Below are 23,140 nucleotides of genomic sequence, written 5' to 3'. Positions count from 1 at the left end.
CTGTCTGAAGGACATCATTACAGAAGGACTTGCATACACATGCCTTGTTTTCCAGAGACAGCATTGAGATTTAGTAATTTCTCGAAGAATTTCCTTGTTATCTTGGGAAAACCAGCAGTGTTATCCAAAAGAAAGGGAGCCAAATAAGGAGAAATCTTGTTTGCATAAACATTGGAAAACGTAAACAATACATGTATAAATTTCCCCTATGTTTGCGTAGGGTTTGTGTATATAGAATTTCTGGCACATGCAACCCACTGGAAAGAGTTTTGCGACCCACTTTTTGGTCCTGACCCATCAGTTGAGAACCACTGATTTAGGGCAACTTAGCACATTTTAACTGCTTGAAGGGTGCTGAAGGTTCATTTCCATGTTTTGCACTCTAGGGGGGCACTCAAGAAGGCACTTTGATGAAATCTTTTAAACATCAGGCCATCAATGGGGAGATTGCCCCATACCCCACTCTAAGTCTACAGGTGATTTGGAGCTGCAGTATTTTGTTGAATTTAAAAAGATTACAGTAATGCAAATCTAGATTTTTTTTTCTTAAGTTACAGCAATTGTATTGTTAGTCAGTATTAATTTTGTTGATTAAAACTATTAAAATGTTTTTTGAAAACCATTTTCCACAATTGGGTAGAGAGCATTCAGGGGATGTCAGTATTTTCTGCTGTGTATTTCAAAGTAATTAAAGTATTGATGTACATGTTTTTATATTTATATCAATTTTACAGAACGGCTGATAAGTTTCAGAGAAATGTCGGTTGTGTGATGGCATCACAGTGAGACTATTCAGCATACATGTAGATCGCTTTCCCTCCCGTGATGAATTGATCGAAAATAATCGAAAATTATAACAGTACTCGTACAACTGGACTAAAATGTTTTTGGAGTTATTTATCAGCTGGAACTAGACTAAAACTGCATGGCTAAAAAAAACCTAACATATGACCAACATCTAAAGGCATCTTATTCTTAAAATGAGACTAGATTTGAAAACAGCTTCCAAAATAAGATCAAACTTTTGTTGTCTGTTTTCCCCATCATTTAAAATATTTCACATACAGCACTTCATACTTTTATAGACAATCTAACGCTGTTAATAGTATTAACACTTTCCATTGCGTGCGTTTTCAACCTAAATAAACTGGTTGTCGTGTAGTTGAAGACTTTGCACCGTGCAGACCATAGACTGTAGAGGTGCAGACCGATTTGAAAATCTGTAACCCTCACAGCTGTGAACTTCCGGGTAACGCGTGGGATGACCTCAGCCCGTCGGCCCAGGATAAACAACACCGCTGCGGCTAGTTAGTTAGCGACTGTGTTGAAGATCGTCGCCGACTTAAAAATGGGCCTGAAAACGGAGGACTTTGGGGGTTTGTGGCTGTGATTGCCTGCAGAAAGCCTTTTGTCACAGTACGTGTTTGCCTTACGTAAATAAGCTGCCAAACAAGCCAGCGTGAACACTTGGTTAACTAAAGGGTGCTACCTAGCTGACTAGCTAACTACAACTTCCTATTTTTACTTCAACACGACTGTATTTCGGTACTGTTTAAACACAGTTGTTTTTAGAAAAATACATTAAATATTTCTAGTTGAAATTACTTCCAGTGTACGTTATCATATGGTAGCGGTAGATGTTTATCTAGGCGCGTTGATGGGGGCCCGGGAGCAGCGCTGAGCTGTCAAGTCGTCAGGCTAGCCCTCGCTAAAAATAGAGATTACCAAACAGCTAGCTAGTGAGTGTTTTAGCTAAGCACCAGATATATCGCTGTGAATGTTTTCCCAAGCTTTAAATGACCTGAGGTGACGCATCATTTTATAGTATGTTTTAATGGTGTATTGAATGGAACCATCACCCATTTCCCTCATCTGACCCAGACTCAGGGGAAGCCGCTACCAGAACGCAGGGGCAAGGCTGACAGCCAGTTACAACTAAAACGAAATGATGAGGTTTGACATGTAGGTTAAGTGAATGGAGAAATGTATTGCGGAAGGTTCGTGTTGTCTTATGTAGAGTATCTGAGAGGTGGCGGTGATCTGAATGTACACAGATGCACTATTATATAAGAGTTCAGTGCCAGCTAGTAGCTCAATGGAAACTGTTTAGGTGAAGGAAATGTCTTAATAACATAAAGAATGATTGTTTTTAGTGAGTTTAGAGAAATGTGTAATGCTAAAGCATGTATTGTTTGTGCTGGGTTTCAGAAAATAAAGCAGTAATAAGTCTAACTGTGTAGAGGAAGAGGAAGTTGGGTATTGATCTCCGTCATTACTTGCATACTAGACCTGTGCAATTAAATGAATGTTATATTTATTCACAATATGTCTGAATGCAACTTTCAAATTACAGAAGTTGCAACATTTCTTTGACCTTAAGTGTGGTTTTAAGTACAAATTTTTGAGGTAGAGATGTAATGTGCTACATATCATGCTAACAGAGCCAGTAGTGTCAATTTTTACTAGAATAATTTGCAAAAAAAAAAAAAAAAAAAAGAATTAGCTTTCCTTGTTTTAATATGTTTGTCTTGTTGTAAATTCAAGTAATGAAGTCATCACTCCCTTCAATTCATAGCAAATTTGCACTGGCTCAAAATAATTGTACTTAGATATTGTTTTCTGAATTGTTTAGCAATAGTTTGTACTTCCAAATATTGTGTTCATTATAAAAAAATAATGCTTAATGCTTCTTTCTTAAGAAATGCATATGATGAGGAACATATTAAGTCCCAATATTGGATGAAAAATCTAAATTAGATAACGTTCCCAAATTGTCCAGCTCTAGAAAACACTTTTGGGCTCTCAGAAGGCTCTAATTAAGAGTGTAATTTTCTGTGTAATTTTGTTCCTTTATGTAATGTTAAAATCTGTGTAATGTATTTAGAATAATTAAAAATTGAAAAAGCTGAAACCCCCCTGTGACTTGCTGTATAAAATTCACCTACAGTAAGATTTCAAAAAAAGTCTTTTGCACTGTACCACGTCACTTTTCCCCGACATTTTTAGTCATTTATCATGTTTGGTTCAGAATTGTGAAGAGTATTTTTCAAATGTTAGACTTAATGCATGGATTGATCTCCAGATTGTTTTACCACATTACTACAGAAGATGTCTTGTGGTCTATTAAGGTTAAATTACTTGCTCAAATTGACTACTACTACCACCTGTTCTGCTGTCCAGCTCCATTCCTAGATCTTGATACTACTCTTCAGCCATGTCGTCTCGTGTTTTACTGCGCCAGCAACTGATGCGAGAACAAGCCCAGGAGCAGGAGAGACGTGAGGCCCAGCAGCAGGCCTCTGCCTCTCAGCTCCGGGCCTCTGACTCCACTCCAGCCATCTCTGTCACACTGTCCCCAAATGTTTCCCGTCCTCCACCAGCACAGGTCCCTGTGGAGGTGCTTAAAGTAAGAGTGCTCTGTTACTATGTGTATGACTTATTTTTTTTTAAGTCTGAGAGTGTGAGTGCATTAGCCCTTAACAACTCTTTAAATGTTCAGGTGCAGACCCACTTAGAGAACCCCACCAAGTACCACATCCAGCAAGCACAGAGGCAACAGGTGAAGCAATACCTCTCAACCACTCTGGGAAACATGGCAGTCACACAGACCATGGGTGTGTCTCCTGTGCCGCAGTCCAGTTCTGCCCCGGAAGTTGCTCCAACTGCCAGCAGCGCCCCAAACAGTCCTATGGCTCTGCTGAATATTGGATCCAACAAGGAGGAAGTAGGACATATGTCTGCTTTGAAAATGACTGCTTTAACTTCTTGTGTGTGGTTTTGATTTGCTGAGACAGCAGGTTACACAACCTTATGAAGAGTTGCCTTTCCGCAAACTTACAGTGCAGTTGGAGAAGTAAAATGTCAAACCAACTGCTCACTTCTAGCTTAATTACTTTTTGTTTGCTAAGCAACGATGTACCAAAAGCTACCACTTTCATGGTGCATGCCTTTGTTATCATACCCTTGTTGGCCTGTTGTCACAATAAGATGTTAAATACTGCACCCCCAGTTTAACCAAGCCAGAACCTCTCTTGCACACATCTTTGAAATCAGGCCTCTTTAGAAGTGTTTAACAACTGTACTCCTAAAAAAGCTATGTTAGCTTAAAGGTAGTCAGCCTTCTCATAGTCTACTTGACTGTTTTAGGTAAAGTATATAAAGATGTTTATTAAGCTCATTAAGTTTTCTAAGCCTTTCTAATCAAGTAACTGATGTTTTCTTCCATGTGTTTCATTTAGATTGATGATGTGATTGATGACATCATTAGTCTTGAATCCAGTTATAATGATGACATCATTACCCTGATTGACTCAGGTCTTCAGCTGCCTAGCACGGTATGATTAAGGATTTTTTTGATGATGTGTTTTTAAATATGTTTTCTGAACTTGCATAAAAAGACCTAAGGTGGTTCTTAATGTGCAATATTTAGTGCTAATTGTTTTTCCTGTGAATGGATGGTCTCCTTCATGTGAGGAATTCTTGAAGACGTAGTAGTAAATATACACTTTTGTCACTTGGTTACTATTCGTCACAAAAGTGCTGCCAGGGTGGAGCCAAACTGTCTGTGGATACAAGACAGGGAGAAGCGAAACAAAGTGGATTGTGCTCTTCTAAAGTGCTTTGTAGCTGTATGGTTAACAACTAATCTCTGGGATATAGAGTTTGCCAAAAATTTGCAGTTTAAAAAAAAAAATGAGGATTATGGTGATGCTGTTGGAGGAAAAGAAAAAAAAGTACACTGAGGTAAATTCTGTTATGTTTGTTTTTAAATAGTACCACTATCAGCCTTGATATGAGAGAATTTAATGTTAAGTATTGCATTTTGTGCCTTATCCTTAAATCAGATCTGCCATTCTACTTTGTCAGTGGTATATTCAAACTATGTGACATGTAGTAGCATTTATTTCATGACACAAGGTTCATTTTGGATTAAAGTCATGGTACTGGATGCTTTTAAGTAAGAAATACAGGGAAACAGGATTTATACATAGTTTTTCTGCTTTATTTGTTTTATTCCTTTAGCTCCCAGGAAATCTGTTGGATGTCTACCATAGCCCTGGAATGGCAGCACCTACTCTCACTGTCAGCAACTCCTGCCCAGCTGATCTCCCAAAAATTAAAAGGGAAATTACCGGTAATTTAAATTCTTCACAATCAAATGTTTTGCTTTTTTTCATGTAGACATGGCTCTTTTTCTTTCAACTGTTTGATGGTTTTTCACTGAATTTGTCTTTCAGATGCAGATGCCAAAGCACTTATGAAAGAAAGGCAGAAGAAAGATAACCACAATCTCAGTGAGTTGGGCTTTCATTTGTCTTTATTTACATGTATTCACATCTAAATCAGTGTGAGCGATTTACACGACGACTATGAGATGATGAACAATCAAATTATTTATGTTGGATAACGAACATTTGGGTCATTCAATCTTCATATAAGTAATCACATTTTTCTTGTTAGTCATGCTCTTACTCTCACTGTGCGCCGTCCTAGTGATACCTACAGGGTTCCTGCAGATCACTGAAAAGTCTTCAAGTGGACTTTTGAAATTTAAGGCCATAAAAAGTCTTATTTTTACTGGAGAGATGTCTTAATTTTTCGATGGCACTTTGACTTGTCTTTAGAAAAGCCCTTTTTTTGGCCAACTTTGTAAGATTTTTATCATACTTTTGCATATTTGTTTGTCCATGTTAGAGCTCTTGGGCCTACCAGAAAATATGTACAGGCCCCTTTTTTTTGACAGAAAGTGTAATTCTCCTTTTTAATCAAGGAACTACTTAGTATCAGGTGAGTAGACCTGAATATGTGTTATGATAAATATCACCATATGTTAAATTGATAGAATAGATGCATCAAATGTCCCAGAAATCCTACAATTTTGGTGTTTTGCCTTGTATTAATGACATTTCTTTGACAGTATTTTAAATCAGAAAATTTCATCCTGGTGTGTGTACTGCAAAAACATGCATGCCTTTCATTTTTGATTGTTTGCTGCACAAAAAGTGTTATTATTTTTGCTCAGTTCAGGTATTAAAAGGGTCTTTAAACATCTTGGATTTAATTTTTAAAGTGTGTAGGAATGCTGTACCTAATTGGTGAAGATATGCTGAAGTCCTTTTTTCCTTCCTTGTTTCCTTCTTATCTACAGTTGAGAGGAGGCGGAGGTTCAACATTAACGACCGAATAAAGGAGCTGGGCACTCTCATACCCAAATCAAGTGACCCGTAAGTGCCATCTGGTTTTCAGAATACTATTTTTTTTTTATGAATGTATTTTTATTTTACACATCACTGCAGTTATAGTGTAAAAGTTCCATCTTACTTATTTTTTAATCTTTTTTTCACCCTCTCTTCGACACATAATTATCTCAATGATGACAGTGAGATGCGCTGGAATAAAGGCACCATCCTGAAAGCATCAGTAGACTACATCAGGAAGTTACAAAAAGAGCAGCAGAGAGCCAAAGACATTGAGATGCGTCAGAAAAAACTGGAGCAGGCAAACCACAGTCTACTGTTACGCATCCAGGTTAGTAAATGTCTGTGTACTATATTTGAAGGTGACATTAACAAGACATAAGCACAATAGCAGTAGATGACTTGTGGTTGTAAAACTTTGGCAGATGTCATACATATTTCTGCAGCCAATGAAGCAAATGTGCAACTGTAAGCTGTATTGTGTTTATTACAGATTTAAGATAGCTTGCAACTAAGCCTGTCTCTGTGTAGAATAGATGTTTTTGCTTTTATGCCTTTAATTGGGAGACAGCAAAGTGGGAAGAGTCAGTAATCACTTAGAGGGAAATATCATGCTTAGAGTAGTCAAGGGTTGGAGCTGAACTCTTGCTGCCTACTCTGAGGAGTTCGACCTTTGTTCATGTAAATGTGCTGCTGTTCTTACAGGAGCTGGAAATGCAGGCACGGCTCCACGGCCTCTCCGCACCCAATAGCATCTCCTCTGGTCTGAGCCCTGACCCGTCCCTGCTCCAGCAGCAGGTCCAGCACAGCAGCCAATCTTTGACTGCAGGTACAGGAGGGGCCACCTCCCAGAACCTCCTCAGTATTGGCGCAGCAGCCATTGGACAACCTCTCCCAGCCTCCTTCCTGTCCCCGCCCTCCTCAGACTCTCCTGCAGGAGTTACCATCAGCAGCCCCCTGGACTTGGGCAGCCTGAGCTTTGCAGAGCTCGACGACACCTCTGCCTCAACACTGTACCCTGACGTGGGCTTGGGAGACATTCTTATGGATGACGGATGCACCCTGTCTCCAGAGAGAGTGGTCGATCCGCTATTTTCTCCCTTGTCACCAGGTGCCTCTAAAACCAGCAGTCGCAGGAGCAGCCTTGAAATGGATGAGGACTTGTGATGAGCTCTGGGGGGCTGTCAGAGACTGTATGCAGGGACAAGAATGTCAGAGAGTGAGCTCTATTCTTAAATAAAGTAAGTCTATTTATGAGACTGTAGAACTGAACTTAGAAAAGCAAAGTAGCTAACAATAAGATCATAACTAACAAATATTTTTGCCATATAGACCTAATTATTTTAGCTCCTGTTTGGAGGAGGTCAGATGTTTTATGTCTGTGTTTAGAAATGCAATCTTATTAAATGGAATTCATGTATAATAGGGGCATGGCATTAAGAAACACATTCATAAAAGGATTTTCTTTTGGACGTGTAAGAGGGACAAAAAAGTTTGCTTGAATTTAGAATGTGCTTCTTTTATATTGAAGAAAGCTGTGAGGTTTGTTTTTCATAACAACACTGGCATAACAAACTGATCAAGAGATGCCAACACACAGTATATGTAGTTTTTATTTTTTAACTGACTGGAATCAGGGTTTATTAGTAGCATTCACATGCTCCTCCATGTTGGTTTTTTCACCAGCAGCTACAGAAGGGATCTTTGTATAAAGAATTGGCTCATTGTGAAATATTTTCTGCATATTGTAAATAAGAATGTTTTATTTTGAGCAATTTTATTGCACCTTATTTTATGGCAGTCTATGCATTTTATGAGAGCTTTTGTCTGTTTTTATTACTATTACACAAAGTGGATGTCCAGGTTGCATGTACTTGTAATAATCCTTAAAAGCAGTGGGAAATCACTTGCTGCTGCAGCTAGTTAGCCAAAGCAGGACTTCTTCCGGAGTAGCTACAAATTACAAATCAGCATTTTATTTTTGAACATACACACTTAGTCAATAAAGCGCAAGACAGTGTGGGAGAAGCAGAACATTTGTTTTCCTTTTTCAGTAGTACTGTTTTTACGTTTTTATACATCTGAAAAATAGTTAAATAAGTAGTTTCTTCAGACTAAAACCTGTGTTGTCTTTGTCACTTTTTGTCTCCATTAACCTCGGCGATCACTGAGTGATACTTTTCTTTTTTTTTAATCAAAAGTAATATATCTGATAACTATTATTGCTCATTGTGTTATGAATTCAGAGGGCTTCAGCCCTATTTTAAAGCAACCACTAGCCTCACATCTTAAATGATAAGGTATAACTGTTTGTTGTGAGAAACCTCCAATGCAATTATTTGCCACAAACTCTTGAATGGCATTCAATCTGTTAAATGCTAAGTACATTATGTAAAGTAAATGAATGTGTTTTGATTTCATACTGACGCACTGTACTTTAACACAATCTTAAAGTAATACATTTAAGCTATTCTTTAAGCTGTGATAAATCTGAAAGCAAATCTAGGCACACATTTCTTTGGTTGTTAAATGTTTTAAGGTGTCCGGGTTTGTTCACCAAGAACTTCTCCTTTTTTTTTGAGCTAAAAGCAGCTCTACTCCATAGCTTAATGCTGCTGTGTTGTTCCAATGGTCATCTTTTTCCTCAAAAACAATATTACAATGGTCTTACCCTGATATATATTGGAGTGCTAGCATTGACTGTTAACCATAAACAGGTAGCATTTGTGTCTTGTCCCTACAAGTTGGCTTTTGGACGATTTTAACAAATAAATGATTCCCAGAGATTTATGTATTGATGTGGTTATTTACTGGAAGCCAGCATCAATGGTAAAGCATTTGAGAGATTTCCATAGCGAGGTCCAGGCACTCTGTAGCCTGGAGGCAGATATCACAGACGTGACATTCACACTGGCAGCAGTGAACGCCCAGACATCCACAGTGGCCGGCAATGTCCAGTAGGGGCTGAAGGGTGGGAGGCTCGCAGCCGCACAGATATGAGCACAGAGCCCAAATGCTCTCGTTACACCCCCTCATTGTGGAAAGTAAACAGTCGAGAGGGTGGCAGAAGAGGCAGGCCAGAAGGATGGCAGCACAGAGGTCTCAGGAAAGAAGGAAATGAGGAAGACAAAAAGGAACAGTAGAAAGCTTCAGTTCATGGAAATAGAAAGATAAAAAATGAATCCAGTCCACATTAGTTTTTGTCCTTACCATCACTATCTGGCTCCATGTGGACAGTCATAGTTTTGAGGCTGTCTTGACTCTTGTTGATGGGATTGAAAGATTGACTGTCTTCATAGACTGTGCAGACCTCCATAGAAGGAGACAGTAGGGTATATAGAGGCTTCGGCTGATCTTTTTCCACAGAGCACAGGCTGGTGATGGATACTGACCCTGTCACTCCCCCTTATTGATTATGAATTAAGGTTATTTTAACAGTCAAGCTTAAACAACAGATTTTTAGCAGAAAAAGCATCTAAAATAGAATTTTTTATATATTTACCTATTGTTTTATTTGGGAATACGGGCACTTCCCTAAAGATCTCAGTTGTGGATATTTGTGTGTCATCAGCAGAGGTATGCTCTGAAATACTTGTGTCTTGTGTTAAAGATTCTGTAAAACAAGAGAAGAAGAAAGTTCAGTTTCTGTGAAGCCCAAAAAAATTGGAACATTTTGTAAAATGTGAATTAAAAAAATGCAGTGAATTGAAACTCCTTTTCAACCCCCATTCAATTGAATACTGTCCAAAGACAAGATATTTAAAAGTCAAAGATATATATATATATATATATATATAATTTTATTTTTATTATTATTTTTTTTAAATATACTCACGTTGTGAAAGGAGTGCCTGCAACATGTTCCAAAAAAGTCTGGACAATTGGAGACAGGTCTGGACTTCATGTAGGCCAGTCTAATGCCAGCACTCTTTCACTGGGAACTTCTTTGAACTTACAGCAGTTGTTCGTGAATATCCAACCTCTAATATACAGCACTCAGAGTGACTGTGAACCACATGGTTTTATCCTCATAAGGGAAGTCTCATTATCTAACAGCCACATCTTTTATGTTGCTCTAAAACCTCTATGTACATCTTAGTATTGATGGTGCCTTTGCAGATGTGATAGTAAAAGTACAGTTACTTTGGTTAAAATCTACTTATGTGGAAGAAAAACTACTAATCTATAAATCTACTCAAGCAAAAATGGTTTCAAAGTAATGAGTACTGAGTCATTATTTGAAATACCCAAGGGGCTTGTATTGTAAAATTTCATCTTTCCTTAATGAAATATAACAGTGTATAATAAACCCCCAGCTGGAGATTCAGAGTATGAATTTCTGACTGGGTTGGTTAATCATAAATTGTGGCTTATTCTAAAACAAAATGAAACAGCTGATTTGGGATGAAAAGTTGACTCATTCTCTCACTATGTTCCACTGACTGTCATATGTTGTCAAAGAAAAACCACTGACAAGTTTCACATTGTTAGCAGAAAGCTTGGACCTCCTCATTCTGGCTTTGGTGTTCATTTTTACTCACTACTTAATGCTTTTTAAAATGTAGTTCAGTGCTATATACATATATATGCACAAGAACAGGCCCTCAACACAAGATCAATAGAGGTTGGGGTCTACTACACCAGGCAGGACCCCAGATACAGACTATGCAAAGAAGCTCCTGAAACAGTTCAGCACATCACAGCAGGGTAAGGCACACATTGAACAGCATAACCAGGTAGCTGGCATAGTGTACAGGAGCATCTGTGTCAAGTATGGACTGGAGGTCCCGGGGTCAAGATGACAGACACCTCCATAAGCTGGTGGAGAACAAGCGAGGATAAATCTTGTGGGACTTCCAGATCCAGACTGACAAGATGGTGATGGCTAATCAGCCTCACATAGTGCTGGTTGATAAACATCTGTAGACAGCGGTATTGATAGATGTAGCATTACAGACAGCAACATCAGGAAGAAGGAACATAAGAAGCTCGATAAATACCAAAGGCTGAAGGAAGAGCTAGAGAAGATGAGGGGTATGAAGGACACCATGGTGCCAGTAGTGATTAGGGCACTGGGGGCTGTGACCCCCAAGCTGGGGGGATGATTCAAGCAGATACCAGGAACAATATCTGAGATCCCTGTCCAGAAGTGTGAAATCCTAAGAACAGCAAAGATCCTGCGCAGAACCCTCAGGCTCTCAGGTCTCTAGTAGAGGACCCAAGCTTGAAGGGCTTAATCGCACAGTTTTATTGCATTTTAGAATTCCACTATTTTTTTTTTTTTTTTTTGAGCATATCACAATCTTTTTTTGCCACTGCCCCATTTTTTCTGGAACGTGTTGCAGGTGTCAAATTTAGAATGTGTGTATATTTCCCAAACAATAAAGTCAATCATTTTGAACATCAAATCTGTTGTTTTTGTGCTGTATTTATTTAAATATAAGTTTAAAAATGAATCACTGTATTCTGTTTTTATTTACATTCAACACACCATCCATGTTTTTGGAACAATAAATTATTCCCACTAAAATCCCGTTCTCGGTTAACATACCTGTCTGGCTTGCAATGGAGCCACTGAGTACACAGAGGGAATCCTGGACCCTCGCTTTGTTGTCGAGCCTGTCCTTTTCATATGGGTCTGTCGACTTGGCATCCATTGTGGTATCCACTTTCAGATTATGCTAGCTTTGGTGTTTTAAATAAGTTAAAACAAACAATAACAAACAAGCAAAAAAAAAAAAAAAAAACTAACCAAACACAGAGAGTGAAACATTTAAAAAGCACGCTTGGACCAATTGATCATCAAGTTCTATTGTCCTATCAAAAATGTAGTTTTACCAGAGTGTTTTAATGGAGAAAAACTTGACAATATTTCTCTTCCTTATCTGAGAGTAATGGCATTTATGAGAAAACCTTGTTTTGTTTAGATAGATACCACAAGCCCATTCAGGTCTGTAGCTGAGGTTTTGTGGCTGTAAGTGATGAGTGGACATCTTGGAAATGGCAGAGGAGTTAATCTATTATTAATCACTGTTTTAGAAACATTTTCAATGTAGATGGAAAGCACACTGAGGATATCCTGACAGCTATGGGATGCTGATGTGCAATTCTTTAATTATTGGGTATCTAATTATGCAATGAATTTGCAGTTTTGCTGTTCACAGACAAAAGGAAAATACATTTAGAGCTGCTATCTAAAGAATTTGTCATAAATTGCTTTCTTGATCCTTTCACAATACATGCTGTTGAATTCATTATATGGAAAATTGGAAATCACAAATCCTTAATGTACTCTCTGGATGACAGGAGTTTAATAACAAATAGTACTTACCTTTAATGCATGTTTTCAATCTAGGTGAACAGGCATTCACACATGCTTGCGGAGATACATCCATAAGTGAGTGAAAGCTGTTGGCACTGGAGGTGAAGCTGCCTCATAACGGCTCTTATGCCCCCCTCTCTCAATCTTTGTGTGTGTATGTGTGAAAATAGGGATTCTGATCTGTACTCCAGTTCGGCAGGTGGCGCTAAAGCACCAATGACGTCCTCGGTCCGCCATAACACTCAGAAGATGAAGAGGCAGCAACTGTTTAGGAGCTAGCTTACCTGGTTCAGAGCTTTCCGTTGTAATAAGTCATTTTATTTTTTAAAATTATTTTCAATACTAGAGGAGACTGCCCTGATTCAGAAATGGTAAGTATTTGAAAAGCTTCTTATATTCATAAAATTTACGGGTGGGTTTAGTAAGCTAATTAATTTTAGCCCACTTCCAACAGACGAGTGTTTACTTTGTGAACGTGTTTCTACTAAACGCGCCTAAATCGTTTAGATTCAAGTCACAACACTGATACATATTCGGGTTTAATCAATTTTAACAACTTTCTATTCTCTAGTTCCCACTAGATAAGCTAGTTCCCCACGTCCCCTGTGAAAGGCAGCTAAGCTAATGCTAACTGGTTAGCTCCAAGCTAGCTTAAACAAACAACATTGTCGTAGTTTGCCTGCAGCGTAAAAAAAACCCCCTGCTATTTTAGAGCATAGCTTGCCCATCAACACAGTCAGCATCACCTCAGCACGTTTAGCGGATGATGATCAGTGATAGACACTCTTAAGATTCGTTATGGACAAAAGTATATGCCTGCCTGACCATTACACCAACATGGACTGTAATGACATTGCAATCAAATACATATACTTTGATATGAAGTGAGCCCCACCTCTGCTGCCATAACAACCTCCACTCTTCTTTTAAGGCTTTCCACAAGATTTTTTGTGGGAATTTTGGCTTATTCATTCTGTGGAGCATTATGAGGTCAGTCATTGATGTTGGACGAGTAGGCCTGGCTTCCATGTCTGTTCCAGTTTCATGCCAAAAGTGCTTGATGGGGTTGAGGTCAGGGCTCTGTGCTGGCCAGTCAAGTTCTTATAAAAACATCAAACCATGTCTTTATCATCCTTGCTTTGTGCACTGGGTTACAGTCATGTTGGAATAGAAAAGGGCCCTCCCCAAACGGAAACTGTTGCCACACAGTTGGAAGCATAGCATTGTCCAAAATATCTTGGTATGCTGAAGCATTACAGTCGGTCTTCAGTTGAGATAAGGGGGCTAGCCCAAACCCTAAAAAAGCCCCATTCCATCATCCTCCCTCTACCATAACTTCACAGGCTGCAGAATGCAGCCAGGCAGGTAATGATCTCCCGAACTCTCCCCAAACGCTAATTCTCCCATCTGACTGCCAAACAGAGAAGTGTGATTCGTCACTCCACAGAACATATTTCCACTGCTCCACAGTGTCATTTTGCTTTACACCTCTCCATCCAACACTTGGCACTGGACTTGATGATTTAAGGCTTGTACTCCATGAAGCTCCCACTGCAGTTTTTGTACACTTCCATATTCTAATAATATCACTTGCAGTTGACTGTGGAATATCCAGTAGTGATGAAATGAAATTTCACAGACCATCTCCATCACAGTAACACGGTTGAAGTCACTGAGCTCTTCAGAATGACCCAATTCATATCACAAATGTTTGCAAATAGCGAGGATGCATGGCGAGGTGCTTGTTGCAACTTCGACTTGAGATGGACAAAAGATGTGACAGAACAAAGATATGGATAATTTTTTTTTCCTGGCACACATCTGAGACCCACTGAAAATTTCTTTGTGACCCACTTTTGGGTCCTGACCCACCATTTGAGAACCAAGGGTGAAGTGTATGTTTATATTGTTTTTTCAGGACAGTGAAATGTCCGACATTGATCATGCACCAGGGCCTGAAACGAGCAGTATGGAGGGCGAGAATGCACCACTCTACTGTATCTGCCGGAAACCTGACATCAACTGCTTCATGATGTAAACATGATGCCCTGTTTTTTTAATATATTTATGAACATGGAGAAATTCTACACTGCCCTACTTATATATTTTTTGCTTTTCTTTGACTGACAGTGGTTGTGATAACTGTAATGAGTGGTTCCACGGCCATTGCATTAACATCACAGAGAAGACGGCCAAGGCAATCCGAGAATGGTACTGCATGAGATGCAGAGGTAAAGAAGTGTTTGTATCATTAGTGTCAAAGCACATCCTTAACAGTGATATACCATGAAAATAAGTAACAAGTTGTTATGTTTTACTTGCTGTCACCAGATGAAAACCCCTCACTGGAAATCAAGTACAGATCAAAGAAAAACAGAGAGAAGGAAGCAGAGCCTGACAGAAATGAAAGATCCTACAGTACCCCAAGTACTCCGGACTATAAGAGTGAAAGGCGCCGTGGATCCAAAGTAAGTGATGTGATCATGGTTGAACATGGTTTACAGCAGTGTTATTAAAAGAAGCATGTAACATTGCAGATTAATGCCACATTTATTTCCATTATCTTTGCTAATCATTCTGTCTCCTTTAGTGCAGTAAAGCTATCTTAATCTTTTATTTTGTCTCCATTAATTGTTTTGTAACACTTAACAATCCAATTACATTAAAAACAAGGAATAAACAGTATTTTGTGTCAATCCCCCACCCCAAGCTATTTTCAAACTGTAGTGGAATAACTTTGATTGCATTGAGTGTTTTTTCCATCCTTTAATTTTCTCAGGTGAAGCGTTCTGTCCGTATGTGTGGGGAATGTGAGCCCTGCCGAAGGACTGAGGATTGTGCACAGTGTGACTTCTGCAAAGACATGAAGAAGTTTGGAGGCCCCAACAAAATCAGACAAAAATGCAGGTTTAGGCAGTGTGAGGTTCGAGCTAGGGTAAGTTTATACATTTAAAATGAAAAATAAATAATTCTCCCCTTTGATATTTCATTTTGTATCTATATTTTTTACATTATGAATTTCATGATATTAAAGAAGATGCCACATTATAAGAGAAGTATCAGTCATGTAGAAGCTTGTAGTGCAGCTGTTCTTGAACATTTAATAAGCTCTCAAGGAGAAACTCCTAGGTTTATATTTTTTCAACCCTTAGGAGCAATTAGTCCTTCCTGACCTCTGATGTCTCTATGCAGTCTCTTTGGGCCTACTTTGGAAATGTGCAACCTGCTGCTTATTGTTTTGTACAGAAAATGCTGCGTGTGAAGGATGAAGAACTCTCTTTGCAAGAGAGAAGAGACAATTCCTACCACAGGCGGAGACGGTACTCTGAGGACTACGACAGTGAGGCAGAGCTCTACCAGCAGTACAAGGAAGCAGGACTGAACAACAGCTTGGTAGAGAACTTTTGGCACAGTGTTGCCTTAAACAAACCCACTCATGTTAGCTACACTATAACAACTATTGTCTGTCCAAGAATGTAGATTTTAATAGCAGTTGGGTCAAAAAAAATGTATCTGCACATAGACTCAAGTCAAAAACTCATTAAAATACATGAATGCATGAATATGTCAACTGATCACAGGAAAAGCTAGAGCAACTTTAAACTTTCATTATAGCCATCAACAGTCATCACAATAAAAAATGTAGCATTTAACTGTTTCAGCCATAGAGTTGGCATAAATATGTTACAGTTTGACAGCCTGAGAAATGAATGATTGTTTTATCCTATTAGACTTTACCTTTGGTAATCTCTGTCCTCCATATATTGTTTTTTCATGCACTCCCTGAATATAGGCATGGGCCAGTGATGATGATGATGAGCCCCCTTTTAGTCCCGTCATGCGCAAGAAAGCAGTAAAGGTGAAGCATGTTAAGAGAAGAGAAAAGAAGTTTGATAAGAAAGTAAGTTCCTCCAGGCATTGACATTGAATTTTAGTAAAATAGTACAATACATTTCTGTCTACTTAAGCCTGACTCTGATTTGATCTCTTTAGAAGGAGTCGAGGCGCCACAAACAGAAGCAGAAGCACAAAGACAAAAGCAGATGCAATGAGAAAGGGGACCTCCGGGATAACACAGGACAGCGTCAGTGTTTAGGACCAAACTGTGTGGAAGCGGCAAGAGCCAACTCCAAATACTGCTCTGAGGACTGTGGCATGAAGTTAGCTGCCAAGTAAGGATTGTTGCTCATCTTTACATGACATGCGTTACTGAAATTTATTCAAGGCCTTTACTTGACTCAGGACCCCAGCAAGAGTCCACATCTTCATTAAATTTACAGTGCATTCAGACCCCCTTCACTTTTCTGTTTCTTATTAATCTACACTCAGTACCCCATCATGACAAATGGAAAACAGAATTTTAGATTTTTTTTTTTTGCAAAATTATACAAAATATAAAACTGAAAAATTGCATTTACATAGGTATTCAGACCATTTGCAAGCACTGCAACAGACCAATCTGGGCCTTATGGCAAAGTGGCTAGATTGAGTCCTCTCCTCGGTGCAGAACCCCCCAGAGCCCTCTTGGCTTTCACATGGAGTTCTTTACAAACTTCAAGCAGGATCTCTGGACCCCAGAGTGACCATTAGGTACTTGGTTCCCTGTCTTATTAAGGCCCTTCTCCCCTGATTGCTCAGTTTGGAAAGGTGAACAGCTCTTTGAAGAGTCGTGGTTGTGCCAAACTTCTTCCATTTAAGAATTATGGCAACTGTGCTCTTGAAAAATGGAAGGTAATTGAGATAAATTTCAACTGTTTTTGCAAAGGGTTTGAATTCTTATGCGGATATTACAGTTTTTATTTTCAATAGTTTTGCAAACATTTCTAAAATTCTGTTTTCGCTTAGTATGATGGGGTACTGAGCGTAGACCAATGACCATAAAAATGATATTTTTTTGACTGTAGCATCAAACTGCAATGCAACAGATTTTTTAAAAAAGTGGTGGGGGTCTAAATGCTTTCTGAACGCACTGTAGATGGACTGTGTAAACCGCTGACTTTGCAATAACCTCAGATCACATGATAGTACTCCTGCTCCATCTAGTGCTGGATTACAGAAATGCTTAAGACAGCATTCATTTGACTGCTTATGTGTGTTCTTCTATAAATGTAACCTCTGAATCTGTTATGAATTTATGAACCTAAGTCAGTGGGCATTTTGATTGACAGTCGGATCTATGAGATCCTCCCTCAGCGTATTCAGCAGTGGCAGCAGAGTCCCTGCATTGCTGAGGAGCATGGAAAGAAACAACTGGAGCGCATCCGTAAGGAGCAGCAGAACGCCCGTATGCGCCTCACAGACATGGAGCGCCGCTTTCACGAACTAGAAGGCATCATTGCCAAGGCCAAGCAGCAAGCGGTTCAGCAGGATGAAGAGGTGTGCTGAATGCTTTTTTTCATGTGCATCTTCATGTTAGTTAATTTTTACCCACTTATGAAGAACCAAGAATACTGTAACAACAAAGTGCTTTGGTTGTTTGCAGGTGAATGAAAACGACAGTGAGGACACGGACCTGCAGATTTTCTGCGTTTCCTGCAGCCATCCCATCAACCCAAAAGTGGCCTTGAGACATATGGAAAGATGTTATGCAAAAGTAATTAGTTTTTCATTTACTGATTAGATCAAAGCTCTACAAAAGCATGTTTGCTGCATTTAACTTCTATTTATTCATTCTTTTACAGTATGAGAGTCAGACATCCTTCGGTTCTATGTACCCCACAAGAATAGAAGGGTAAGAAAAAGGCGTAATCTCAAAGCTTTAAGTTATTTTTTTACATGCTTCATTAACACTTCTCTTTCCACAGAGCAACCCGACTCTTTTGTGACGTTTACAATCCTCAAAGCAAAACATACTGTAAGAGGCTCCAGGTTTTGTGTCCAGAACACTCCAGAGATCCTAAGGTAAGCCTCATTTGCATGTGAAAGTTTCAATTAAAAAGCATGGACTCATTCAGAACTGACAGATCGGTTCAGTATAACAACTTTCAAAAATATTGATTGGAAAACCTGCTACTTGTACAGCTGTGTTGTGGGGTGGATTGTCATGTATTTTTTCTTTTGGTTGGTGACTAGGTCCCAGTGGAAGAGGTGTGCGGATGTCCTCTGGTGAAGAACGTGTTTGAGCTGACTGGAGACTACTGCAGGGTCTCTAAGAGGAAATGCAACAAACATTACAACTGGGAAAAGCTGAGGAGAGCAGAAGTGGACTTGGAGAGAGTCAGAGTGGTGAGTCAAGCATGTTTGTGCTTAAGTTAAACTCACAGTATGTTAATGTTACCTCCAGGTTCAAAACAGTGGGCAGTAGAGATTCGCTACACAGCTCAGCCCATCTCTGATGCTTATTTAGATTTAGGACACTATTTGATGAAACCTGCACTCCATAAGGTGTATTTCCTAGATGATTTACCACTGTCGTTGCTTTGTGGTTCAGTTTTACGTAACTAGGGAGAAAGGTTTGCTATTAAAAGTGGCCTTCATCAGGGATGGGAAATAATGAGATTTTATTGATATCCATTATTATTGATTCAATTCTTCATTGATTCCTTCCTGTGAATTTTCTTTTGGAAATACTAGACTATATTTGTTTTTGACTTATAAAATTAAATTAAACACTTTTACAAAATTATCAGTTCTTGTGCAAAAAGATGCATATATAGATGCGGTAGAAAGTTAGAGCCTTTCATTCCTCGCTCCTCCTGGTTTTACTGTACCCTTGTGAGGCTTGGACATTGAATGAAGACCAGAGGTATCAGCTGGACTCCTTTGTGACATCTCCTCCTTGGCACATCTTTAGACTGTGTCTGTAAAGACATGCTCAGGAGAACAAGAATGAGAAGGGTCAGCTGCCAGATATGGGAATGGCAGCTGCACTTAAATGGGCACCTGAATACATCCTAATGCAGCCTAATACATGGCAAGCATGATATATACTGAGGGTAATCTGTATTTTGCTTAAATACTGATAAATGTCTCTGTTAGGGGAGCTCCTCCCCCACAATCCTGTGCTGTGTGAGTCTGTGCACAGCTTGAATACAGAATAGAAACACTATAACTATAAACACCGTTTCTCCTGATGGCTCCAACGTGGCAGGCTCCTGTTAAAACTATGAGAATAAAGAATTTCTCTGACTTTGAAAACTGTTGGAAATATTTGATGTAATGTAAGCATTCACCTGAAAATTTATCTAACATGGGAGTTGTCATTTTATTTTAAATCAATGGCAACATTTTTGTTCAGATTCTATATTTTGTACCTTAACAGACAGATTGGACTCCTTTTGGAAATAACAGGTTTTCATTTAAGAAGCTGAAAAAGTTCCACTTCATGTGAAATTTTCACGTGTACAGTAAGATTCTCAAAGATGTTTTTTGCTATGTACATGTCTCCTACGTGAAATTCAATACATCCAAAGTGAATGATTCTTGGCCTTTGTACTAAAATGAATGAAGGTGACATTGACTGTATTTACATCCACTTAAATTGCCTTTGGGATCAATAAAGTATCTATCTAATCTAATCTTTATTTGATTGATGACATACAGCTTAAACAATTCTCAAGATGAATTTTATTTTTCTTCTATCCTCCCTCAGTGGTACAAGCTGGACGAGCTATTTGAACAGGAGCGTAATGTCAGGACTGCAATGACCAACAGAGCTGGTCTTCTTGCTCTGATGCTGCACCAAACTATTCAGCACGACCCCTTAACAACGGATCTCCGTAGCAACAAGGATAGGTAGTGGAACTTGTCTGCATATCCCCTGTATAAAGCATTGCTTGAAGCTTGTACAACCGGAACTATCATTTGGAAGAAGTTGATTTTTTTAACCAGATAACTATTTTAAAATCTTTGTATAGGTGAAAATCTGTCAGATGTTAATGCATATATATATATTTCCATGACTAGAAGATGAACTGCTGATTCAAAACTGCTGTTTTTGGTAAGAATGCCCTAAATAAAACCTCAAATATCCTCCAGAATGTGTGTGAATTAATCTGTTATTCTCAGTGGGATTTTTTATAACTCTGTGAGTGTACGTTTTTTTTTTTTTACTTATTCCTTGATTAACATCGACCTTTTCCTTAATGTCTTAAGACAGAATATACCACAGTAGAACACAGATTGAAACGACTTTGCAGTGCATTGATGCAGTGTGAATTCTAGCCTTGTGTGTCAGTTTGGGGTTCACACTAAGATTTACAAAAATGGGAGCCATCTACCAGAAGACCAGTGTACTTATTTTTTACTTTTTTATATTGTTCCATTATTCATGAGCTCCTGGAAAACTTAATTTAATGGTTAGATTTAATTTAAATTAAGTTAGTTATTGTCAGCTAATTTTATTTCCAAGAAAAAAAGAGGCCACAGAGGTGCCTTAATTTTGATGCCGGAAAGTTTTTCCTATTTAAGAGACACTTGAAACTATAAAAGGCACTTTATAGACCATGAAGTGGAACTAAGGTGTAAATTTATTTTCTTAGTAAACTTTAGGGCAACAGTCTTTCAACGGAACACTGCAGGTAGTATATCACAGAAATTCCACAATGTTGAACATTTTAGTTTTGGAAAACAACAAATGAATGAACATAATTTGGGTTTTGTTGTTATTGTTGTACATACACTCTGAGATGTTTTAAGTATGTCAAGACATGTTGGGACAATTTTCTGTTGGAATATTTTGCCGAATTTGCTTGGTAATTATTAAGTATTTTTGTGGAAATTTTGTAGATATGATTGTAAATCTTGTAGAGTTTCATTGGAATATTTGGGGAAAATTTACTTTGAGTTTTTTTTTATGGGGAGGGGGGCAAAAACACAGCTGTCACAAATAAGTATAAGAGGGACACAAAACAGCAACACAAGCCAATGACACATTACAGTAATATGTGGGTGATGTATATAGTGTGGTTTGGGAAATAATTGATGAGCAATGTAATATAACCACAATTAATACTAAATGATAATAAGACTATTCATATAACTATTATAGTAACTAGCCACAGTAATAAATAATAAGTATGGAAAAACGTTAGTGTACATGTGATCATGTGCATGTAAACAAAGAAAAACATTTGTGTTTTTTTCTTGTAATGGGATACTATGCATGTGGGGTGACAGTACAGTATAAAGACACTGCACACATACACACCTACATCTTAATGATAGTTTCACTGAGAGATTTGAGGATTATTCAAAGACATTGTGGGGTACTTTTTATGGGATTCTATGAAATACATTATATATAAAAGTTTCACAGAAATTTTAAGTTATTTCTTTGAAATTTTAGGGAATTTGTTAGGAGTTTGGAAAGAAAAAGTTCCAAGAAATTCCTGTTCAAAGTCTAGGCTGATGCTTTAACTCATCAGGTCCTGCTTATCCCAGATGAAGTGTTTGGACATAGAATACCTTCATTCTTGGGGCTTAAAGGGGACATATTTTGCCCTTTTAAGACAAGTTTATATTGTTCTCAGGGACCCCAAAACATGCCTGCGAAGTTTGTTGCTGAAAAAACACTCCAGTATAGGATTTTTTGCATGTCTAAAAACCCCTCTGTTTCAGCCCTTCTCAGAACAAGTCATTTCTGTGTCTGTGGCTTTAAATCTTAATGAGCTGTCTGACCCCGCCCCTCTCAGGAAATGGATGTGGCACTCCTGATGTTACAATGTTGCAGACACTTATATCCGAAGTTAAAGACCCTGTAAAGTAAAAATAAATCTGTATTTAGATTTGTTGTATAATAGATCACTGTTGTTATGAACCCCCAGGTCAAACTTCAGTCACATAAAGCATCTCCAAGTTTATAAAATTAAGCTTCAAATCATGAAAAATGAGGCAGTAAAATCTGCTCCAGGATGGTTTGGGCGTGTCTGTTGAATGAGCTGAAACCACGCCCACTCAGGACACGGGTAGTCTGCAGCATTAACCCCTCACTCATGGTGTCATACTTGGAAAAATATTTTCCCCTAAAAACATGAATCAATAAACAAAACATGCATAACTATAACTTTGCAATGAAACATGAACATTATAGAACGGTACAAGAGTACAAGACTGAATTCCTTTGCACAAACTGAACCAGAAGTCCCTGATCCTGGTGACTGCTTCCTTCCACAATATTGTAGTGTTAGAGGGGCGGGGTCATTTTCTACTGTGGGCTCATGACATCGTGAGCCCACATATTGGCCCCGCCCACATGGAACCTAGCCAGGAAAGAGATGAAATGGCCTAAATCCAGAATTCAGTCTCATGTAGATCTCAGAGTTTTCACATGTTTACAGCAAACATATGCCAACATTTCTAGAGTGTTAAGACAAAAACTTTGGATTTCACTTTACAGGGTCTTTAAGGACCTGACTGGGATTCAAACCATCAATCTCCCAGACACAGTGAGCTATCCAGCATCTTAGCTGGCAGCTGAGAGGAAGATCAGGAGAGGAGCGTGGAACTTTCTTCCAAGCAGGGAGGGCCAATCGAACCTGGGGGCAGGTGCCTACTCCCCTTGTGAGGTCATGAGGGTAAAATCTGAGAACGGCTTGTTTCAATCATTTTTGCATAATATGTCCCCTTTAAAGCTGAGCACTAGCTCTACTCCAAACATTTTAACAAAACCTCTGATGTAAAA

At 38.7% G+C, this 23,140-nt stretch overlaps 2 protein-coding genes across 2 annotated transcripts; both read left to right on the top strand.

The window, feature by feature from the left end:
* Nucleotides 1-1,252: 1,252 nt before the first annotated feature.
* On the top strand, nucleotides 1,253-8,983 carry tfe3b (transcription factor binding to IGHM enhancer 3b). The gene is made up of 9 exons (XM_041782770.1): nucleotides 1,253-1,416; nucleotides 3,181-3,406; nucleotides 3,500-3,724; nucleotides 4,239-4,334; nucleotides 5,023-5,134; nucleotides 5,238-5,294; nucleotides 6,149-6,224; nucleotides 6,381-6,528; nucleotides 6,903-8,983. Exons 2-9 carry the CDS (start codon nucleotides 3,215-3,217, stop codon nucleotides 7,362-7,364), a joined length of 1,368 nt encoding a protein of 455 aa, XP_041638704.1. The 5' UTR covers nucleotides 1,253-1,416; nucleotides 3,181-3,214; the 3' UTR covers nucleotides 7,365-8,983.
* Nucleotides 8,984-12,755: 3,772 nt separating this feature from the next.
* Nucleotides 12,756-20,490, top strand: cxxc1b (CXXC finger protein 1b). The gene is made up of 14 exons (XM_041817406.1): nucleotides 12,756-12,890; nucleotides 14,438-14,553; nucleotides 14,650-14,750; nucleotides 14,851-14,987; nucleotides 15,299-15,454; nucleotides 15,766-15,912; nucleotides 16,313-16,420; nucleotides 16,513-16,691; nucleotides 17,688-17,895; nucleotides 18,002-18,112; nucleotides 18,201-18,250; nucleotides 18,324-18,420; nucleotides 18,592-18,744; nucleotides 20,111-20,490. Exons 1-14 carry the CDS (start codon nucleotides 12,888-12,890, stop codon nucleotides 20,255-20,257), a joined length of 1,713 nt encoding a protein of 570 aa, XP_041673340.1. The 5' UTR covers nucleotides 12,756-12,887; the 3' UTR covers nucleotides 20,258-20,490.
* Nucleotides 20,491-23,140: the final 2,650 nt, after the last annotated feature.

Source organism: Cheilinus undulatus, linkage group 3, assembly GCF_018320785.1.
Source record: "Cheilinus undulatus linkage group 3, ASM1832078v1, whole genome shotgun sequence".
Classification (NCBI taxonomy): Eukaryota; Metazoa; Chordata; class Actinopteri; order Labriformes; family Labridae; genus Cheilinus; species Cheilinus undulatus.
The sequence above is the reverse complement of the archived record's forward strand: the minus strand, read 5'-3'. Positions and strand labels throughout refer to the sequence as shown.

Bases quoted from the DNA above. Each gene is read 5' to 3' on its own strand.
- tfe3b (XM_041782770.1), top strand. From the start codon at position 3,215: ATGTCGTCTCGTGTTTTACTGCGCCAGCAACTGATGCGAGAACAAGCC. The intron at 3,407-3,499 runs GTAAGAGTGCTC...TTAAATGTTCAG, and splicing joins TCCCTGTGGAGGTGCTTAAA to GTGCAGACCCACTTAGAGAA. The intron at 6,529-6,902 runs GTTAGTAAATGT...CTGTTCTTACAG, and splicing joins GTCTACTGTTACGCATCCAG to GAGCTGGAAATGCAGGCACG.
- cxxc1b (XM_041817406.1), top strand. The intron at 16,692-17,687 runs GTAAGGATTGTT...TTTGATTGACAG, and splicing joins GGCATGAAGTTAGCTGCCAA to TCGGATCTATGAGATCCTCC. The intron at 18,251-18,323 runs GTAAGAAAAAGG...CTCTTTCCACAG, and splicing joins TACCCCACAAGAATAGAAGG to AGCAACCCGACTCTTTTGTG.